The following is a 22,698-nucleotide window of genomic DNA, read 5'->3' on the forward strand; positions in this document are numbered from 1 at the left end:
CTAAACCATTCATGAGAAACCACCCCCATGATCCAATCACCTTCCACTAGACCCCATCTCCAACACTGGGGATTCCAGTTCAACATGAGATTTGGGTGGGGACACAGATCCAAACCATATCAGATTCTCTGAGATGAGGCTGGTACTGCCCGGAGCATGGTGGTGCACGGCGGATGACAAGCCCTTCCTGCCTGCTCACTGTTTTATTAACATTATGGTTACCTAACTGCTTTGTTTTGGTTCCTTAGGAGCTGGCCCTAAAGCAAGGACCTGAGTGCAAGGAATTTTTTTGGGAAGTAATCACAGAAAATACCAGCAAGGAAGAAGACGGTGAACCCAAAAGAATTGAAAACAGGTACTCAGATAAATACATGTACACACATGTTCAGAGTAGTATATTTCATAATAGCCAAAATGTAGAAACAGCCCAAATGTCCGTCCACAGATGAATGAATAAAGAAAATGTGGGGCCAGGTGTGGTGGCATGCACCTGTAGTCCCAGCTACCCGGGAGGCTGAGACAGGAGGATCACATGAGGCTGGGAGGTCAAGGCTGGAGCGAGTCGTGATCATGCCACTGCACTCCAGCCTGAGTGACAGAACCAGACCCTGTCTCAAAAGAAAAAAAAAAAATAAGGAAATGTGGAATATCCATACAATGGAATATTACTCAGCAGTACAAGGAATTAAGCTCTGATTGATGCTACAATGTGGATGAACCTCAAAAACAGGATGCCGAGTGAAGGAAGCCAGACACAAAAGGCTGCATAGCATTTAATAGATTTATATGAAATATCCAGAATACTTAAATCCATAGAGACAGAAAGCAGATTAGTGGTGCCAGGGGCTCCAGGGAGGGAGAATGGGAAGTGACTACTAACAGGGATGGGGTTTTTTTTGGCATAATGAAAATGTTCTGAAACTAGCTGGGTGAGGTAGCTCATGCGTGTAATCCCAGCACTTTGGGAGGCCAAGGTGGGAGGATCGCTTGAGCCCAGGAGTTCGAGACCAGCCTGGGCAACATGGCAAAACCCTGTCTCTACAAAAAAATACAAAAATTAGCTGGGCCTGGTGGCATGCACCTGTAGTCCCAGCTACTTGGGAAACTGAGGTGGGAGGATTGCTTGAGCTGGGGAGATTAAAGCTGCAGTGAGCCGTGATTGTGCCACTGCACTCCAGCTGGGTGACAGAGGAGACCTTCTTTCAAAAAGAAAGAAAGAAAGAAGGAGAGAGAGAGAGAAAGAAAGAAAGAAAGAGAGAGAGAGAAAGAAAGAAAGAAGTCCTGAAACTAGATGGAGGTGGTAGTTGCATTATATGTAAATGTATTCAATGCCACTGAATTATTCCCTTTAAAATAATTAATTTTGTGTTATGCGAATCTCATCTCAACTGAAAAAGAAGAAAAAGAAAAAGAAAGAGGGGGAAAGGACTTGGCCAATAGGGAGTTTCCACTGTGGGCAGCTGGAGTTTAATCTCATTGGGGAAGCCTAGAGTGAGTGTGGAACCTATATCTCAGGGTCATTGCACCCAAGGGGTGAGGGAGCTGGGGTATTTATCCACCAATGAGCCTCAGTCATTGGTTGAGAGCTGCTCCTTTGGGAGGGGTGTCTTGGTTTCCCAGCCTGACTGGCTATGCCTGGGCAGAGAACGCCCTATGGTCAAGAGGGTGGCCTTGTAAAAGTCAAGGCTGAGAGCATACGAGCAAGGCCCCGAGTGCATCCATCTGTCCAGCTGGTTGGAGATCATGGCTGGAGGATGAAGAGGTATCCTTGGTGTCTGGAACTCACATGTGCTGGGAACCTTCTGTGCACTAGGCACACCATGCCTTACCCCATGGGTCATCGTCTTGTGCATGGCACCGACCCCCTGACCCTGTGTGTCCCCAGGATGCTGCCCATCACAGACCGCCTGCTGCACCTCCTGGGGCTGGAGAAGACGGCGTTCCGCATATACGCGGTGTCCACCCTTCTCCTCTTCCTGCTCTTCTTCCTGTTCCGCCTGCTGCTGCGGTTCCTGAGGCTCTGCCGGAGCTTCTACATCACCTGCCGCCGGCTGCGCTGCTTCCCCCAGCCCCCCCGGCGCAACTGGCTGCTGGGCCACCTGGGCATGGTAAGTGTGGCCAGGCAGGACTGGGCTGGGCTGGGCTCGGCAGGTGCAGGGTAATAGGTAGGGATGGTGGGCCTGCTGGCTTCTCACAGCCTCCCAAGAATCTGGTTGGGGCTAGCAGCAGATTTATATGATGGGGTATGAGGCTGAGGCTCAGAGAGGGCAAGCAGTTTACCCAAGGTCACATAGGTGGGAGGAGGCAGAACTAACTTTAAAGATGAATTATTCTGGGAGGCTGAGGTGAGAGGATTGCTTGAGGCCAGGAGTTTGAGACCAGCTTGGGAAACATAGTGAGACCCCGTCTCTACAAAAAATACAAAAATTATATGGGTGTGGTGGTGCACACTTGTAGTCTCAGCCACTTGGGAGGCTGAGGTAGGAGGATTACTTGAGCTTAGGAGTTCGAGACCAGCCTGGGAAACACAGTGAAACCCCATCTCTATAAGAAAAATTACAAAAATTAGCTGAGTGCAGTGGTACACACCTGTAATCCCAGCTACTTGGGAAGCTGAGGCGCGAGGATTGTTTGAGCCTGGGAGTTTGAGGCTGCAGTGAGCTATGATTGTGCCACCGCATTCTAGCCTGGGTGACCTAGGGAGACCCTGTCTCTCTAAGGAAAAAAAAAAAAAGAACTCTCTCTATAATTTTATAGCTATCACTGTGCAATAGGTACCTTTACCTTTGGAGTTTGGAATCCCAGGGCAGGGTTGGAGGAGGAGAGGGGAACACATCCTATTCCCAATGTGGTTCCACTCTTCTCCCTTGAATGCTGTGGTCCCAGGTCAGGACTCTTACCCTTTTATTGCATTGAATTTTTTTCTTTTTGAGACAGGGTCTCGCTATGTTGCCTAGGCTGATCTTGAACTCCTAAGCTCAAGCAGTCCTTTGTCCTCAGCCTGCTGAGTCCTTTTTAATTTTGCAGATATGTGCCAAGTATTTTTCCAGGCAAATATTAACTCATTCAGTTCTCTTGACAATTCTAGGAAGTAGGTCCCATGACTAGCCCCATTTTGCATGGAAGATTACTGAGGCACAGAGAGGTTAAGTAGCTGACCTTAGGTCACACAGCTTGTAAGTGGCAGAGCTGGGGTTCAAACCCAGCCTGTCAAGCTCTAGCCTCCTTGATCTCAGTTCTACCCTCTGATGCCTCTAGTTTCTGTAGTTAGTTTCTAGATGAGATAGGCTAGACTTTTCCTTTTTTTTTTTTTTTTCGAGACAGTCTTTCTCTGCCACCTAGGCTAGAGTGCAGTGGTACAATCATGGCTCACTGCAGCCTCTACCTCCTGGGCTCAAGGGATCCTCCTGCCTCAGCCTCCCAAGTAGCTGCGACTGCAAGCCTGCAAGTGCATGCCCCCACGCCTGGCTAATTTTTGTACTTTTAGTAGAGACAGGGTTTCACCGTGTTGGCCAGGCTGATCTCAAACCCCTGACCTCAAGTGAACCACCGTGCTCAGCCTCCCTGTTTTTAGTTCTACTCTCTGATGCCTCTACTTTCTGGATGAGATAGGCTGGACTTTCCCTTTTGGACTTTTCTCCTTCATTTCTTCCATCCCTTACCCCTGCTCAGGCCTTACCCTCTTCTGCTGGTCCATGGTCCAGCCCCCTCCTTGAGTTCCTACCTCCAGTTTCATCCCTTCAGTCCATCTCCCATCCTGGCCCCAGAGGGATTCTTGGATTCAACCACATCCCTGCCCCTGCTCACACACCCTCCATGGCTCCCTATTGCCATTCAGAAAAAGGCTGGTGTTCAAGGCCCTTTTGGCTCCAACCTCCATCCTCCTCACTTGTTCCACCATCCCTCCCTAGCTCCATAGAATCACTTCCCACTCCTGTAACAAGGCTCCCACCTCCAAGGCCTTTCCCAAAACTGTACTCTCTGTCCAGGTATCCTTCTCTGCTAGATCAACTTCTGCTCATTTTTCATGCCCCATCTCCAGTGCCCTTACTCTAGAAAGCCCTCTCTGGGTTTGATGGTTGTCCTAGAGGGAGTGGCCAGGCTCTAGTGCCTGGTGGAGTTGGCCAGGGCCAGCTCTAAAGCCCAGCCTTGACGTTGTCCTGCCCAGCTCCTGGACCCACGGGGGCTGGGTGAGGCTGCAATTGAGCCCTGGGTGTGGACATGATCAGGGCTGAGCCTGACGGGGAAGGAGACACAGGAGCTAGAAAGGAGTCATTTGTTGGTTGAATCATTTGGCAATTGCTGAGCCTTATCACCGGCTAGGCACTGGGTTAGGCTCCTTTGTAGCTGAGCTCTTCTCTAATTCTCACAGCCTGTGAAGTGGGGATGGATCTGTCCTATTTCATGGATTCACACTTTTATGGATTTGAGCACAGAGAGGTTAAGTGGCTTGCTCAAAGTCACACAGCCGCTGAGGGTGGGTTTGAACTTGGATTTTTCTGACGTTGAGCCTGAAGCTTTCCTGCCTCATACAGCAGGTGAGGAAGTGCAGTTTTGTAGCTAGGTGGCCTGGGTTCAGGTACTAGCTTTGCAGATGATGCCAAAGCTTGCCCATATTCCTCTCAACCCATTTTTGGATGCAGTGGCCTGACGTCCAGCTGCCAGCTCCTGCATTCTAGGGGCTATCTCTGGTGGCTGGAGCCCACTCTGCAAGTGAAATAAAGGCTGGGCACAGTGGCTCACAACTGCAATCCCAGCACCTTGGGAGGCCAAGGCAGGAGAATTGCTTGAGCCCGGGAGTTTGAGACCAGCTTGGGCAACATAGCAAGACCCAGTTTTTACAAAAAAATTAAAAATTAGCCAGGCTTGGTGGTGCATGCCTAGAGTCCCAGTGCCTGTCCTGCCACTGTCGCTTCTGTGAGCTTGGGAATTAACGCCCCCAGGAGTGACCCTCAACCAATGACTGATGGGCATTGGTGTATAAATACCTCAGCTCCCTTGCCCTCAGGTGGAGTGACTCTGAGGTGCAATGCGCTACTCTGCCCTCCAAAGCTCCCCAGTGGGACCGAGCCCTGGTTGCCCTTGGTGGTAATTTCCTTGACAACTCATCCTTTACTGGTGGTCTTCTTCCCCTATCTCACGACCCATGTTTTTGGGGATCATGCCCCAAATAAACTACCTGCCCTAGAACTCTTGTCTCAGGACTTCCTTCTGGGGGAGCCTCAACCAGAACAGTCACCTACTTAACTTGCAACTTCAGAAAAACCATTCGACCTTGCTGAACAAAATAAAATGAGGAAAATAATAGCAACGGTCTCATAGGGTTCTTGTACTGATCAAATATGCCAGTACATGAAAAGTCTCCACCACAGTGACCAACACAGTGCAGGCACCTGTATGTGGTAAAGATAACAACAGTAGTAACATCTTATTACTCACATAGCAAGTACTTGATAAATGCCAACCATGATCATTATTGTGTTTATCATTACTATTTTTATTTTTATTTTTTAAGAGACAGGGTCTTGCTCTGTCACCCAGGTTGGAGTGCAGTGGGGTGATCATAGCTCACTGCAGCCTTGACATCCCAAGCTCAGGTGGTCCTCCTGCCTCAGCCTTCTGAGTAGCTGCGACTACAGGCATGTCCCACCAAGCCTGGCTAATTTTATCTTTTTTTTTTTTTTTTTTTTTTGAGGTGGAGTTTTACTCTTATCGCCCAGGCTGGAGTGCAATGGCATGATCTCGGCTCACTGCAATCTCTGCCTCCTGGGTTCAAGCAATTCTCCTGTCTCAGTCTCCTGAGTAGCTGGGATTACAGGCGCCCACCACCAAGCCCAGCTAATTTTTGTATTTTTAGTAGAGATGGCCTTTCACCATGTTGTCCAGCCTGGTCTCGAACTCCTGACCTCAGGTGATCTGCTTGCCTTGGCCTCCCGAAGTGCTGGGATTACAGATGTGAGCCACTACACTTGGCTACTATTTTTAGCTGTTGAACATCAGCCATGGGTCAGGCCCATGCTGGGGCTCTTGCTTTGTTATTTCATGAATCCTTTCTCCTGCCCTCAGAGGGAGAGTTGATTCTCCTCCATTTTTTCAGATGAGGAAATGGAGGCCCAGGGAGGTGCAGCCAACTGCCTGAAATCATAATGTAGCACTATTGGGCTTGTTTTGAGACTACAGGAGGTGGCAGGAGGAAGGCAGTGGGGGAAGCTGGGGCTAGGTACCTCCTCATTGCTCCTCCCTTACCTCTTGCAGTACCTTCCAAATGAGGCGGGCCTTCAAGATGAGAAGAAGGTACTGGACAACATGCACAATGTACTCTTGGTATGGATGGGACCTGTCCTGCCGCTGTTGGTTCTGGTGCACCCTGATTACATCAAACCCCTTTTGGGAGCCTCAGGTACGTGGGCTGGGCCTCCGAGCTATGGTTGAGTCCTCAACTCCCAGAGCCTATCTGAGATTCTAGTCAGGTGGGATATCCAGAGGAAGGGTCATTTGAATAGGGCTTTGAAGGATGAATAAGAGTTTGCCAAAGCAAGAATGGCAATCCAGATTGTGAGAACAGTATGGGCAAAGATGTAGCAATGACTAAGAGTTCCAGAAACTTCGAGGGAATGTCCATCCATCTGGCAGTCAGAGCCAAGCACGTTTGGATAGGCAGTTGTTCCCTATGGTTTTGTTAAGTAAGTGTTACTCAATCCCTGGCCATGGCACGCCCATCATTTGGTTCTGACATTCCCATTATGGCCAGGACTCTTGGTGACTCAGCCTGCAGCCTGCTATCATCACTTGGGCTGACTCTGACTGGCAGGGAGGGAGATGTGGAAGAATTGCTTCTTCCTCGTGCAGTCCACACCTATCCCAAGATATGAGACTCCCAAGTCTGCTTGGCAAGCTCTTGCTCAGCCTTCAACACCCAGCTCCAATGGCCGCCTCCTCCAGGAATCTTTCCCTGGCTTCCCAGACAGACCTATTCTCAGTCCTAACCCTTTGGACCTGGGTATGTCTGTGTCCAGCTCTATCTTCCTCATGAGCGGGACTCTGGATCCTCAGTGTGGCCTTGTGTACCTGGTGTATTAGTCAGTTCTCACACTGCTATGAAGGACTACCCTAGACTGGGTAATTTATAAAGGAAAGAGGTTTAATTGACTCACAGTTCCGCAGGGCTGGGGAGGCCTCAGGAAACTTACAATCATGGTGGAAGGGGAAGCAAACACGTCCTTCTTCACATGGCGGCAGGAAGGAGAAGTGCCAAGTAAAAGGGGGAAATTCATCAAATTTCGTGAGAACTCATTCACTATCATGGGAACAGCAACATGGGGGTAACCGCCCCCATGATTCAATTACCCCCCACCGGATCCCTCACATGACACATGGGGATTATCGGAATTATAATTCAAAATGAAATTTAGATGGGACACAGCCAAACCATATTACCTGGGCACCTCCAGAGGTATCGGGACATCTGAGAGAACTCACTCTCAAATGAACCAATGAGCTCCAGTAGGTCAGGCATGGTGGTTCACATCTGTAATCCCAACACTTTGGGAAGCTGAGGCAGGAGGGTTGCTTGAGGCCAGGAGTTTGAGACTAGCCTGGGCAACACAGCAAGACCCTGTCTCTCGAAAAAAATAAATAATTACCCAGTGGCAGTGATGTGCACCTGTAGTCTCGGCTACTTGGGTGGCTGAGATGGGAGGATCACTTGAGCCCAGGAGTTTAAGACCAGCCTGGGTAATCTAGTAAGACCCCATCTGTACAAAAGCATTTAAAAATATTAGCTGGGTGTGGTGGTGCATGCCTGTAGTCCCAGCTACTCAGGAGGCTGAGGTGAGAGGATTGCTTGAGCCCAGCAGATGGAGGCTGCAGTGAGCTATGATTGCACCACTGCTGTACTCCAGCCTGGGTGACAGAGCAAGGCTTAGTCTCTAAAAAAAAAAAAAAAAAAAAAGTGGGAGATTCCAGGAATTTTAGGATCTCTGTCCCAGCTTTGCCTCTACAAACACGCATCTGGGGACCATCTCCAGGGCTGCCACCCAGGAGCTTTGAAAGAAGCTGCCATCTTCCCCTTCCGCAGCTATTCCCTCTCAATGCCTTGTTGTCTCCCGTTATTACATTTGTGAAGGGATCACGATCCCTATTGAACTAAGGGGAAAACCTAGACCTTGGGAGGGAGAAGTGACTCTTCTGAGGGATGAATACCAACTTGTGGGAAGAGCCCTGGGCCAGGACTGAGGTGGGTTGGCTTCAAATTCTGGCCTTGGCACATGCTTGCTGTGAGACCCCAGCCATTTATCTAGCCTCTCTGGATCTCAGGTTTTGATCTGTAAAATGGGTGCAGTTGTGAAGCCTGAATAATATAATGTGGATAAGAGGCCACGTGCAGTGGCTCATGCCTGCAGTCTCAGCACTTTGGGAGGCCATGGCAGGAGGATCACTTGAGCCCAGGAGTTCAAGACCAGCCTGGGCAACAGAGCAAGACTCTATCTTTACAAAAAATTTAAAAAATTAGCCAGGTGTGGTGGTGCGTGCCTATAGTCCCAGCTACTTGGGAGGCTAAGGTAGAAGGATTGCTTGAGTCCAAGAGGTTGAGGATGCAGAGAGCTATGATTGTGCCATTGCATCCAGCATGGCCAACAGAGTGAGATTCTGTCTCTAAAAAAATAAAAAAATAATAATCCTATGGATAGGCATTAGTAAGGGTTTCTCTTCTGCCTTCTTCATATACGTTTTTCTTTCTCTTTTCCTCCTTCCCTTTCTTCTTCCCCGCTCTTCTCCTCCTTCTACTTCTCTCTCTACTCCTCTTTCCCCCTCCTCCCTTCTCTTCTTCTTCTTTCTCTCCTCCTCCTTCTACTTCTTTCTTCTTCTCCTTCTTCTCCTTCTCCTCTTTCTCCTTCTTCTCCTCCCCATCCCCCTCCTCCTCCTCCTTCTTCTTTTTCTTCCTCTTCTTTTTAGACAGAGTCTCACTCTGTCACCCAGGCTGGAGTGCAGTGGCATGATCTCAGCTCACTGCAGCCTCTGCCTCCCGAGTTCAAGTGATTCTCCTGTCTCAGCCTCCCGAGTAGCTGAGACTACAAGTGTGCACCACCACACCTGGCTAATTTTTGTATTTTTTTTTTCAGTAGAGACGGGGCTGCACCATATTGGCCAGGCTGGTCTTGAACTCCTGACCTTAAGTGATCCTCCCGCCTTGGCCTCTCAAAGTGCTGGGATTACAGGCGTGAGCTACAGCGCCTGGTCTCTCTTTTTTCTCCTTCCTCCTCCCTCCTCCTCCCCCTCAGAGCTTCAGTTTCCTGAGCACCATCCTGCCTGGTTCTGAGACTCCAAACAGACCGAGGAGTAGTGCCCCAGCAGGGGCTGGCATGTAGTAGATGCTTAAGCCTCTTGCCCTCCCCTCGTCCAGTGGAGGGAGGGGATGTTCTGTGTACCCCATCAGAGAAGCCAGATAGGGAACTCCAGGATGGAAAAAAGGGTGGGGCTGTGAGTCAGCCTGGAGTGAGGCCTCTTGGCCCCAGGGTGCCCCCACCTGGAATTACACAGATCAGGCTCCAGTCACAGACACCACCCTGGATCAGGACCTCCTGGGGCCACACCTGGGAGTAGCTTGCTGTTCTGAGCTTGGAGCTGCACAGCCCTTGAGCCTGGAGGAGGGCCCAGCTCCTGTTGGAGCTTCAGTTTCCCCATCGTCTTATGGGCCTTTGGACTAGGAAATTTTAATGAGAGAAAGTAGATAAACATGCTTTATAGAGAACATGATGATATATAGACATATAATTGTAGCTTGCTTTTATATCATCTTTTTAAAATGGAGGTGAAATTCATGTAACATATAATTAACCATTTACAAGTGAACAATCAGTGGTATTTAGTGTATTCACCATGTTGGGCAACCACCAGCATTCTCCAGTTTCAAAATTTTTAGTCACCCCATAAAAAAACTCTGTACCCATTGAGTAACCACTTCCCATTTCCCTCCTCCTCCCATCCCCTGGTAACCTCGAATCTGCTTTCTGTCTCTATGTATTTGCCTATTCTGGGTACATCATAGAAAGAGAACCACATAAAATGTGATCTTTTTGTGTCTGTTTTCTTTTACTCAGCATAATATTTTTGAAGTTCATTCACGTTGTAGTAGGAATCAGTTTCATTCTTTTTTTTTTTTTTTCTTTTTTTGAGACAGGGTCTTACCCTGTCACCCAGAGGCTGGAGTGCAGTGGTGTAGCCATAACTCATTACAGCCTTGAAATCCTGGGCTCAAGTGATTCTCCTCCTGCCTCAGCCTCCCGAGTTGCTGGAACTGCAGGCATGCACCACCATGCCCAGCTAATTTTTATTTTTATTTTTGTAGAGATGGGGTCTTGCTATGCTGTCCAGGTTGGTCATTAGGGCTGAATTCATTTCACTGTATGGATTTTTTTTTTTGTTTATCCATTCACCTTTTGGCTGTTGTGAATCATGCTACTATGAACATATGTGTTCAAGTTTTGGGGTGGACATATGTTTTCATTTCTCTCTTGGGTAGATACCTAGGAGTAGAATTGCCAAGTCATATGGAATTCTGTACTTAACTTTTTAAGGAGCCACCTTGCTGTTTTCCACAGAGAGTGTGCATTAATTTTCTACTAACAGGAAACCCAACTATTTATCTCACAAGTTCTTGATGCCAATAAAGAATCATTTTAACCATAGTAATAAAAATAGCCAACAGTTGGTCAACTATTCATTTACCTACACATGTATTTAATGAGCATCTACCATGTGCCAGGAACACAAGAGCTTGTTGAGTCTTACAGGGATGCCATGAGGCAAGATTGTTCTATTTTCTCCTTTGGCAGTGGTAACATGTCCAGGCTTACATATCTAGTTAGTGGCAGGGCTGGGATTTGAACCCAGACCTGGCTGGCCCAGAACCCAAGCTCTCAAACATAGTGATATGCAGCTTTCTGAGCATGAGTTTCTCCATGCTGGCACCATGTGGGGGTATTTCATACACCGTCTCATCCATGGTAGGCATTACCATCTCTCCCTTTTTTTTTTTCTTTTTAAAAAACATTTTTGTAGAGACAGAGTCTTGCTGTGTTGCCCAGGCTGGTCTTGAACTTCTGGGCTCAAGTGATCCTCCTGCCTCTGCCTCCCAAAGTGCTAGGACTGCAGGTGTGAATCATTGCACCTGGCCTACCATCTCCTTTTTGCTGGAGGGGAAAACTGGTGAGGAACGTGGACACAGACTTTCCTGGCATTGTGGTCAGAGTTGGAGTGGAAAAGGAACCTGAGGATGAGAGAGCAATGGTTCAGCTGAGAAGGGGGTTTGGAGAAGGCTTCCTGGAGTAGGTGTCAGTGAAGCTGGGCCTCGAAGGATGCCTAGGAGTTTGCCAGAGAAGGAGTCCCAGATGGAACGTCCTGCCAGTGCCTTGATGCAGATGTGTGAAAATTCCATGGGAATTCAGGTGATTTAGGGTGGCTGGAGTGAAGGTGATATGTTGGGGGGAATAGGAAATGAGACTGACAGTTAAGCAGGAACTGGACAGCAAAGTGAATGAACTTGTTCTTTATCCTAGGAGTGATAGGGAGCCACGGGAAGTATTTGAACAAGACAGCTATTGACCAGATCTTGGTGTCAGAAAGATCCCTGTGGAGCCTATCTTGGAGTCCAGAGTGCAGAGAGGAGAGGAGTGACTAGACTCCTGCTTTCCTCTTCAATGCTGCCTCCTCCAGGAAGCCTGCTCTGACTTCCAACAGCCCTTTTTCTGAGCCTTCCTTAGCACCTAGCACACTTTCTACCTTCTTGGTAATTGCATGGTGTGTCTCTGCTTCCCTTTCCTGCCCCACTCAGGAGCTCCTCCAGGGAGGGCATAGAGCTGAGCCATCTGTGGGTCCCCAGCATCACCCAGCTTGGGTTGGGCACACAAAGGCAGCAGAAGAGGTGTGATGAATGGGGGGATGAGTGGGCCGATGATTGTGTAGGCAATTGGCCAATTCCTAGGGAGTGTGTCTGTGTAGGTGGCTGAGTCGCATTCAGGTAAAAGTGATATCACTCGAATTTCAGATACTTCCTTCCTGGGCCTCTGCCCATTCAGCCCCAAATCTGTTCAGTATATAGAGGGAGGATCCATCCATCCATCCATCCACTCATTCATTCATTCATCCATCCACTCATCCATCCACCATCCACCTATCCACTCATTCATCCATCCATCCACTCATCCATCCATCCACCATCCACCCATCCATCCATTCATCCATCCATCCACCCACCCACCATCTATCCATCTGCTATTCATCCATCCACTTATTTATCCATCCATGTACTCATCTGTCCCTCTACTCATCCATCCACCCGTTTATTCTTTCATTCATCCATCCTTGGATTGACTTATTTATTCATTTAATAAAAATTTATCTAGCACGATATATCAGTAATCAACACGAACCCTCCTGTTAAGGGGCTTGTAACTAAGTGGATACAATCCAGAGTGACTGCTGGGTCAGGGGTGGGGAGAAGCATTCAAGTTCTCATACAGGATGAGGGAAGAGTGTTTGGGGCAGAGAGAACAGCTGGTGGAAAGTCTCAGAGAAGAGAGATCACGTGATCTTTTTAAGGAGCTGAGAAAAGTTCTGTGGTGTGGCCGGGCATGGTGGCTTATGCCTGTAGTCCCAGCACTTTGGGAGGCTGAACTTGGAGGATCACTTGAGCTCAGGAGTTCAAGACCAGCCTGGGCAATATGGCGATACCCTGTCCATACACAAAATTAAAAAATTAGCCAGGCATGGTGGCGTATGCCTGTAGTCCCAGCTACTCGGGAGGCTGAGGTGGGAGGATCGCTTGAATCCAGGAATTGGAGGCAGCAGTGAGCTATGATCTCACCACACACCCCAGCCTGGGTGACAGAGCGAGACCCCATCTCAAAAAAACAAAAAACAAAAAGTTATGTGGTGTTAGTTCTGTGACGTTGAACGGGGGGTGGAAGACAGAGGTGTCTTGAGAGAGATTTGGGCAAAGGCAAATGATTCAGGGCTTTGAGAATGGGCTGGTATGTGAGGGTGATGGGTGTGTGAGCAGGAAGGGGCGTGGTCAGATCTGATAGTCAGATGAGATTCTCCTGGGGCCATTCATGAGGGACACACTGGAGAGGGTGAGGCTGGAGGCTGGGAGCACAGGTGTGATTCAGATGGCCTGAGCTGGCAGAAGAAAAAGGGGGTGGATTAGGGGAAGACTCAGGTGAAGAAGTCCATTCTGGATAGACAGCTCAACCTGGTCAAAGGTTCAGAGGTGATCCACAGCAGGTGATGAGAATAGGGTTATCTGGTGTATGTTGAAGGATGAGGTGGTGGGAGAGGCATACAGGGGCCAGATGGAATTGGGTTTCAATGCCAGGCTGAGCCCGAACTTTTTACAAGTGCAATGGGGAGCCATGGGAGGTGTTTGAGCAGGGGAGGCTCATGTACAGATCAGTGTTTTATAAGGATTTTTTCTCGGGTAGGTGTGGAGGATGGACTGGGTGAATACAGTGGGAGGTTGGAGCCCAGTGAGGAGGACTAAGGAAGTCATAAGCAAAGGTCAAGGGTTGGAACTCTGTTTTGAGGCCAGGCACGATGGCTCGTGCTTGTAATCCCAGCACTTTGGGAGGCTGAGGTGGGTGGATCACTTGAGGTTAGGAGTTCGAGACCAGCCTGGCCAACATGGTGAAACTCTGTCTCTGCTAAAAATACAAACAAATTAGCCGGGCATGATGGCGGACACCTGTAATCCTAGCTACTCAGGAGGCAGAGGCAGGAAAACTGCTTGAACCTGGGAGGCGGACGTTGCAGTGAGTGGAGATCGCACCACTGCACTCCAGCCTGGATGACAGAGCAAGACTCCGTAAAAAAAAAAAAAAAAAAAAAAAAAAAAAAAGAACTCTGTTTTGAGTCATCATTTTCCCTTTGCCCTCCACAGCTGCCATCGCCCCCAAGGATGACCTCTTCTATGGCTTCCTAAAACCTTGGCTAGGTGAGTGCAAGTGGGTAGGCTGGGGCTGGGGCTTTAGAGAAGAGAGGGAAGAGCACGGGGTTCCTTGGAAGGTTTCAGAGTAACAGGAGAGGTCCCTAACCTCAGTCTTCTGGGCCCAGGGGATGGGCTGCTGCTCAGCAAAGGTGACAAGTGGAGCCGGCACCGTCGCCTGCTGACACCCGCCTTCCACTTTGACATCCTGAAGCCTTACATGAAGATCTTCAACCAGTGCACTGACATTATGCATGTGAGTCCTAAGGCTTTGAGGGAAGAGGGTGTCTTGGGAGTGAGGTTGGTCCAGGCTCCAACTCATGCATGGGCAAGCCATGTGATGTCAGGAGCCCTCACTGACTTTATCTATAAAATGAGCTTGTAGTGAAAACGCAGTCGGGCCCTTGTTAGGCTGACTCCCTCTCTGTGGTTTCCATGCACAGTCACCATGTATCTCTCTTCCAGGCTAAATGGCGGCATCTGGCAGAGGGCTCAGCGGTCTCCCTTGATATGTTTGAGCATATCAGCCTCATGACCCTGGACAGTCTTCAGAAATGTGTCTTCAGCCACAACAGCAACTGCCAAGAGTGAGTGTGACCCTTCTTGGGAAGATGGAGCCAGCTGCTCTAGGAGCAAGATGGTAGCAGGAGAAAGGGAACTCCCAGGCATTAGACAACTCTGGCCTATGGGAGCTCTGCCACGGATGGGCCATGTGGTTCCAGGAAACTGACCAACTCTCTGAGCTTCACTTTTTTTTTTAATCAAAAAAAATGGGCATCATAATTCCTTCCCCATAGTCATTGTGTGAGAATTAAATGAGATAATGTGAATCAATGGCTTGGTATAAAGTAGGTGCTTAGTAAATGTTAGTATTTTTTCATTCCACTATGAAGAGTATGTGGTCTTTGGACAGTGTCCTCCCCACTTTTTGAGGCTCAGTTTCCTTGTTTGTAAAAAAAGGATGACAATCTCTTACTTTCTGAGAGATGCTTTAAGGATAAAATGATGCAGCGCTGCCCTGGCACATAGTTGATGCTCAGAGAATATTTGTTGAGTAAATCAATCAAATAACCAATGCCTTGCTTCATTCATTCATTCATTCATCAAATATTCATTGTGCACCTACTATGTGCCTGGCACCATGATATTGCTGCTGAGGACAGGGTGGTGAACAACAGACAGTCACAGTTCTGTGAAGTTTATAGTCTAGGTGGGGACATAAGGAATAAGGGAGATAATTAATGCAAAACTTGCAACACATAGTAGGTCCTCAGTAACAAGCTAATGACTTCTTTACTCTAGGCATTATAGGGGCACGTTCCAGTTGGATAAGGCAGAGATTGTCTTAGAAATTAAATAATTAATTCATCCAAGAAATATTTACTGAGTGCCTAGTAAGTGCCAACCCTGAACTAGGTGCTGGGAACACCATATTCAACAAGAAAGACAAGATGTTGCTTTTCTAGAGCTTCCATTTTAGTAGGAAGACAGGTAATAACCATGAACAAGTAAATAAACAAGAAAACGACAGACTGCAATAAGTGCATGAAAACAAGCCCACTTCAGGACTGAGGACAGCTCCCTTCAAGCCTGCTTCACCTGTTAGTTTTTAAAAAATAATAGCTTTGTTGAGACACAATTCACATACTATACCATTTACTCATTTAAAGAATACACCTGAACTGCTTTTAGTATATTCAGAGTTGTGCAACCATTACTATAATCGATTTTAGAATATTTTCATCAATCCTCCCCCTACCCCAAGAAACTTCATACACTTTAGCAACCCGTGCCCTTCCCTTTCTCCTTCAGGTCTAGGCAATCACTAATCTATTTTCTATCTCTATAGATTTGCCTGTTATGGATATTTCACACAGATGGAATCATACAGACTTTTGTGTCTGGCTTGTTTCACCCAGCATAATGTTTTAAAGGCTCATCCATATTGTAGCATGTATCAGTTATGTATTTCTTTTCATTGATGAATAATGTTCCATTTACCACATAATACCACATTTTGTTTATCCAGTCACCCATCGATGGACATTGTTTCCACTTTTCGACCATTATGAATAATGCTGCTATTAACATTCATGCACAAAGTTTTGTGTGAACATACATTTTTAATTCTCTTGGCTATATACCTAGGAGCAGAATTGCTGGGTCATGTGGTAATTCCATTTTAAACATTTTGAGGAACTGCTAAACTTTATTTCAGTGGGTTTCAACATGGTATGAAGTGGTTGTACCATTTTGCTCTCCCAACCAGTGATGTATGAGAGCTCCAGTTTTTCCACATACTCACTAACACTTGCTTTTTTTTGTTGTTGTTGTTTTGTTTGCTTTTTAGAGATAGGATATTGCTCTGTGGCTCAGGCTGGAGTGCAGCCCAACACTTGTTATTATAAGTTTTGATTTTAGTCACCTTAGTGGGGTGAAGTAGTATCTCATTGTGGTTTTGATTTGCATTTCTCTGGTGACCAGTGCTGTTAAGTATCTTTTCACATTCTCATTGGAAATTTCTGTCTTCTTTGGAGAAATGCCTATTCATATCCATCACCCATTTTAAAATAAGTTTTAAGAATTCTTTATTTATTTTAGGTACCAATCCCTTATCAGATATACAATTTGCAAATATTTTCTCCCATGCTGAGGAGTGTAACCATTTAGTTTTAGTGATGCTACAATTACTATGCCTATGTTGAAAGTCTTTATCCCTCTTTGGGCCTGTTCAAAAATATACCCGAGACTGGGTGTGGTGGCTCAGACCTGTAACCCAGCACTTTGGGAGGCCAAGGCTGGAGGATCACTTGAGCTCATGAGTTCAAGGCTGCAGTGAGCTATGATTGTGCCACTGTACTGCAGCCTAGGTGACAGAGCAAGACCCTATCTAAAAAAATAAATAAATGAATTTAAAAATAGAGTTAATATAGGGCTTCTCTTTGTTATCTATTCAATGGGGACAGGAGGCTTATCTTAGCCAAGCCAGGGCTGTGCTATGCTAGGGGAAGGGGCTACACTCATGGATCCCCTTCTCCTTGGCAGGAAGATGAGTGATTATATCTCCGCTATCATTGAACTGAGCGCTCTGTCTGTCCGGCGCCAGTATCGCTTGCACCACTACCTCGACTTCATTTACTACCGCTCGGCGGATGGGCGGAGGTTCCGGCAGGCCTGTGACATGGTGCACCACTTCACCACTGAAGTCATCCAGGAACGGCGGTGGGCACTGCGTCAGCAGGGGGCCGAGGCCTGGCTTAAGGCCAAGCAGGGGAAGACCTTGGACTTTATTGATGTGCTGCTCCTGGCCAGGGTGAGGCTGGGCCCTGGAGGGTGGAGCCCTGCCTGGGATGGCCTCCCGAGGAATTGCATGTAAAATGATAAGTGTTAAAACTCCATTAGGCGTGGTGGCTCACACGTGTAATCCCAGCACTTTGGGAGGCCAAGGCGGGAGGATCCCTTGAGCCCTGGAATTGGGGATCAGCCTGGGCAACATAGGGAGACCCTGTCTCTACAAAAAACAAATAAGTTGGGTATAGTGCCACATACCTATGGTCCCAGCTACTTGGGAGGCTGAAGCAGGAGTCTGGCTTGAGCCCAGGAGTTGGAAGCTGCAGTGAGCTATGATGGTGCCACTGCACTCCAGCCTGGGCAACAGAAGCGAGACTCTGTCTCAAAACAAAACAAAACAATACACATGCTCAAAACAAAAAGAAATTCACATGGGTCTGGGATGGGGTCAGAACATGTAAGACTTACTGCATGAGTTTTCTTGGGCTGCTATTACAAAGTACCACAAACTAAATGGCCTAAACATCAGCCATTTATTCTCTCACAGTTCTGGAAGCTAGAAGTCCAAGATCAAGGTATCTGCAGGGCTGGTTTCTTCTAAGGCCCGTGAAGGATGAATCTGTTCCAGGCCTTGCTCCCTGGCTTGCAGAAGGCTGTCTTCTCCCTGTGTCTGCGGATCATCTTCCCTCTGTGCCTGTCTCTGTCTTCGTCTCTTTGTATAAGGATTAGGGCCCTGCCCTAATGAGTTCATTTTGTCTTGATTACTTCTGCAAAGACCTCTCTCCAAACATGGTCATAGCCTGAGGTACTGGAAGTTAGGACTTATGAATTCTAGCGGAGGCGGGGTGGGCAGGGAACCATTCAGCTCATCACAATTGCAAAAATGAAATACATGACCTTGGGCTGGGCGTGGTGGCTCATACCTGTAATCCCAGCACTCTGGGAGGCCAAGGCAGGTGGATCACTTGAGGTCAGGAATTCGAGACCAGCCTGACCAACATGGAGAAACCCCATCTCTACTAAAAATACAAAATTAGCCGGGCGTGGTGGCACACACCTGTAATCCCAGCTACTCGGGAGGTTGAGGCAAAAGGATCACTTGAACCTGGGAGGCGGAGGTTGCGGTGAGCTGAGATCATGCCATTGCACTCAAGTGAAACTCCGTCTCAAAAAAAAAAAAAAAAGAAAAGAAAAAAGAAAAAAAAGAAATACATGACCTTGAAGAGATGAGACACTTCTGTGGTCACTCATTGGTGTGTCTGTGGACCTTTTGGGTTCTGGATTCAAATAGTCCTGGATTCCAGTCCTGGCTCTGTTGCTTAGTGGATGTTTGACCTTAGTCATTGACTCTTCTTCCCAAGCCTCAGTTTCTCCATTTATACCATGGTGATCATAAAACCTGATCACAAGTTTGTCAGGCATCCAGTGGGATGCTTGGTGTTGGAGGCTGCTCAAGAAATATGAACTTCCTTCTTCTCCTCACTGTTGACTTTCTGTCCCTCTTTACATCTTTCTTTTCTTTTTTCTTGTTTTTTAAAAATGTAATTTAAAGTTCCAGGATAAGCCGGGCGCAGTGGCTCACGCCTGTAATCCCAGCACTTTGGGAAGCTGAGGTGGGAGGATCACCTGAGGTCAGGAGTTCAAGACCAGCCTGGCCAACATATTGAAACACCGTCTCTACTAAAAATAAAAAAAAAAATTAGCCGGGCGTGGTGGCATGCATCTGTAATCCCAGCTCCTCTGGAGGCTGAGGCAGGAGAATCGCTTGGACCCGGGAGGCAGAGGTTGTAGTGAGCCAAGATTGCGCCACTGCACTCCAATCTGGCAACAAGAGAGAAACTCCACCTCAAAAAAAATTTTTTTAAATTAAATTGAAAGTTCAAGGATACGTGTGTAGGGCGTGCAGGTTTGTTACATAGGTAAACATGTGCCATGGTGGTTTACTGCACCTATCAACTCATCACCTAGGTATTAAGCCCTGCATGCATTTGCTATTTATCCTGATATTCTCCCTCCTCCTGCCACCCTGATAGGCCCCCAAGTGTGTGTTGTTTCCCTCCCTGTGTCCGTGTGTTTTCATTGTTCAGCTCCCACTTATAAGTGGGAACATGTGGTGTTTGGTTTTCTGTTCCTGCCTTAGATTGCTAAGGATGATGGCTTCCAGCTCCATTCAGGTCCCTGCAAAGGACATAATCTTGTTCCTTTTTATGGCTGCATAATATTGCATGGTATATATGTACCACATTTTCTTTATCCAGTCTTTCACTGATGGGCATTTGGGTTGATTCAATGTCTTTGTTATTGTCAACAGTGCTGCAATGAACATATGTGTGCATGTATCTTTATAATAGAATAATTTATATTCCTTTGGTTGTATACCCGGTAACGGGATTGCTGGGTCAAGTGGTATTTCTGGTTCTAGGTCTTTGAGGAATTGCCACACTGTCTTCCACAATGGTTGAACTAATTTACGTTCCTATCAACCTTTTAAAAGCGTTCCTATTTCTCCACAGCCTCACCAGCATCTCTCACTCAGGGTCTTGCTCTGTCACACAGGCTGGGGTGCAGTGATGCGGTCATGGTTCACTGCAGCCTTGATCTCCTGGGCTTAATCCTCCTGCCTCAGCTTCGCCAGTAGGTGGGACTACAGGCATGCATCACCACACCTGGCTGATTTTTTTTTTGTAGAAATGGGGTCTTACCATGTTGCCCAGGCTGGTCTTGAACGCCTAGGCTCAAGTGATCCTCCCACCTTAGCTGCCCAAAGTGTTGGGATTACAGGTGTGAGCCACCACGCTGGGCACTTTCCATCTTTATTAGACAAGTTGCATACTTCCATCTTCCTGGACTAGTTCCCCCCACAGCTTGCCTTAAGAGAGAGAGGGGAGCCAGGCGTGGTAGCTCATGTCTGTAATCCCAGCACTTTGGGAGGATGAGGCAGGTAGATCACTTGAGGCCATGAGTTCGAGACTGGCCTGGCCAATATGGCGAAATTCCATCTCTACTAAAAATACAAAAATCAGCTAGGAGTGGTGGCATGTGCCTGTAATCCCAGCTATTCAGGAGGCTGAGGCACGAGAATCACTTGAACCTGACAGTCGGAGGCTGCAGTTAGCCGAGATTGTGCCACCGCACTCCAGCCTGGGTGATAGAGCGAGACTCCATCTCAGAAAAAAAAAAAAAAAAAAAGATGGGGCGGGGGAGATATCTGAGTTTTGAGGAGCCCCTAGGATGCAGAGGGTGGGATGAAGTGGGCTGAGCACCCTCTACTGTCCATTCCAGGATGAAGATGGAAAGGAACTGTCAGACGAGGATATCCGAGCCGAAGCAGACACCTTCATGTTTGAGGGTGAGGATGTGGGGTGAGGCTGGAGGAGGGCAGGAAGGGACATCATTGTCTGTAGACAGCATCTCTGCTTTCTTCAGGCAGCCTCCATTCAGTTACCCTCATCTCCCTGCAGGTCACGACACAACCTCCAGTGGGATCTCTTGGATGCTGTTCAATTTGGCAAAGTATCCGGAATACCAGGAGAAATGCCGGGAAGAGATTCAGGAAGTCATGAAAGGCCGAGAGCTGGAGGAGCTGGAGTGGTGAGTGTGGGGTCAGGGGAATGGAGGGGGCAGGTTGAGGCCAGAGCCTTGGGTGTAAGCCTCTGCTCTCCCACTTACTGATTGTGTGACCTCAGACAAGCCACTTTAGCTTCCTGAATTGCAATTTCTTCAACTATAAAATGGGGGTGGTTATAGTGCCTATGCCCACCTCATAATGCAGAAGTTCTCAAAGTGTCCTAGTCAGCAATTATTGCAATGATGCTGCATAACAAACAGCTCCCAAACTTAGTGGTTTACAGCAAGCATTTGTTTCTTGCTTTTGTATGCACACATTTCTTGCTCTTGTCTGCTCATTACTCTAATTGCTGCTGGACTTGGCTGAGTGGAGTGGAGTTGCTTCCAAACTAAGAGCTGGGTTCAGATCTGCTTCATATACTCCCTTTCTGTTCTCTTTGGACCAGAGGCTACCCTGGGTCGTGTTCTTCTCAAGGCAGATTCCAGAAGCACAAAAAGCCATGAAATTTAAAAGCTTTGCTTGGGCCGGGTGGGGAGGCTCACGCCTGTAATCCCAGCACTTTGGGAGGCCGAGGTGGGTGGATCACCTGAGGTCAGGAGTTCGAGATCAACCTGGCCAACATGGTGAAACCCCATCTCTACTAAAAATACAAAAATTAGCCAGGCACGGTCATGGGCGCCTGTAATCCCCCCTACTCGGGAGGCTGAGACAGGAGAATCACTTGAACCTGGGAGGTGGAGTTTGCAGTGAGCTGAGATTGCACCACTGCACTCCAGCCTGGGCTACAAGAGTGAAACTCTGTCCCCACCCCCCCACAAAAAAAGATAAAATAAGTAAAAACAAAACAAAACAAAACAAAAACAAAAGCTCTGCTTGCACTAGAGGATTGCATTGGCTAAAACAAGTCACGTGACCAAGCCCAGCATGAATGGGGCAGGACATATACTCCACTCACCTGAGCAGAAGGCACTGAAGAATCATATGACAAAGGGTACAGGTATATAATTCTAATTCAGGGAGGAAGTGGAGAATCAGAACACATATCCAGTCTCTACCAGATTCATGCTATGTAGAGTTGATTCTGGGTGATGAAAAGAAAACACAGCATTAGGCTGGGCGTGGTGGCTCATGCCTGTAATCCCAGCACTTTGGGAGGCCGAGGGGGGTGGATTGCTTGAGCTGAGGTGTTTGAGACCAGCCTGGGCAACATGACTAAACCCTGTCTCTACAAAAAAATTCGAAAATTAGCTGGGTGGGGTGGCGCGTGCCTGTAGTCCCAGCTACTTGGGAGGCTGAGGTGGGAGGATTGCTTGAACCCAGGAGGTGGAGGCTGTGGTGAGTCAAGATTACGCCACTGCACTCCAGCCTGGGTGACAGAGTGAGACCCTGTCTCGAAAAGGAAAACACAGCCGCAACATTAAATAGCATCAACTCACACAGTGAGGAGGTTCCTTTCGGTTCTATTTCAACCTTTTGCCTTATGGCCTCAGGGGGACATGCTCAGTGGGGTGCTACTGTGTCCTGAACACTTTGCTAATCTTCCTTTTAAACAAGTGGAGAAGATGTCTCAGGTTGAGAGAGTTGGGTGGGAGTTGGTGTGTAGCCACGATTTAATAACACACTACTGCTTTCACAGTGGTGTTTGTATGGATGAATACCTTTATGCCAGGGATGCTGTTTGCCCTTTATAGCAACAGGAAGTTTATTTTTTTTTTAAGACACAGGCTGGAGTGCAGTGGCATAATCATAGCTCACTGCAGCCTCAAACTCCTGGGCTCAGGCAATCTTCCTGCCTCAGCCTCCTGAGTAGGTGGGACTATAGGAGTGTGCCACCACAACTGGCTAATTTTTAACATTT

The 22,698-nt window shown here is 47.7% G+C and overlaps 1 protein-coding gene across 1 annotated transcript in view; it reads left to right on the forward strand.

Moving 5' to 3' along the window:
• The first annotated feature begins 248 nt into the window (after positions 1-248).
• The window catches only part of CYP4F22 (cytochrome P450 family 4 subfamily F member 22), a 28,617-nt gene continuing 6,167 nt past the window's right edge, over positions 249-22,698 (forward strand). The window contains exons 1-9 of the mRNA XM_009434919.4: positions 249-355; positions 1,886-2,108; positions 6,256-6,400; positions 13,937-13,990; positions 14,110-14,237; positions 14,447-14,568; positions 17,027-17,294; positions 20,555-20,621; positions 20,734-20,863. Coding sequence (XP_009433194.1) covers positions 1,887-2,108; positions 6,256-6,400; positions 13,937-13,990; positions 14,110-14,237; positions 14,447-14,568; positions 17,027-17,294; positions 20,555-20,621; positions 20,734-20,863 — 1,136 coding nt within the window. The 5' untranslated portion in view covers positions 249-355; position 1,886. The remainder of the gene's footprint in view (positions 356-1,885; positions 2,109-6,255; positions 6,401-13,936; positions 13,991-14,109; positions 14,238-14,446; positions 14,569-17,026; positions 17,295-20,554; positions 20,622-20,733; positions 20,864-22,698) is intronic.

This window comes from Pan troglodytes, chromosome 20 (genome assembly GCF_028858775.2).
Source record: "Pan troglodytes isolate AG18354 chromosome 20, NHGRI_mPanTro3-v2.0_pri, whole genome shotgun sequence".
Taxonomy (NCBI): Eukaryota; Metazoa; Chordata; class Mammalia; order Primates; family Hominidae; genus Pan; species Pan troglodytes.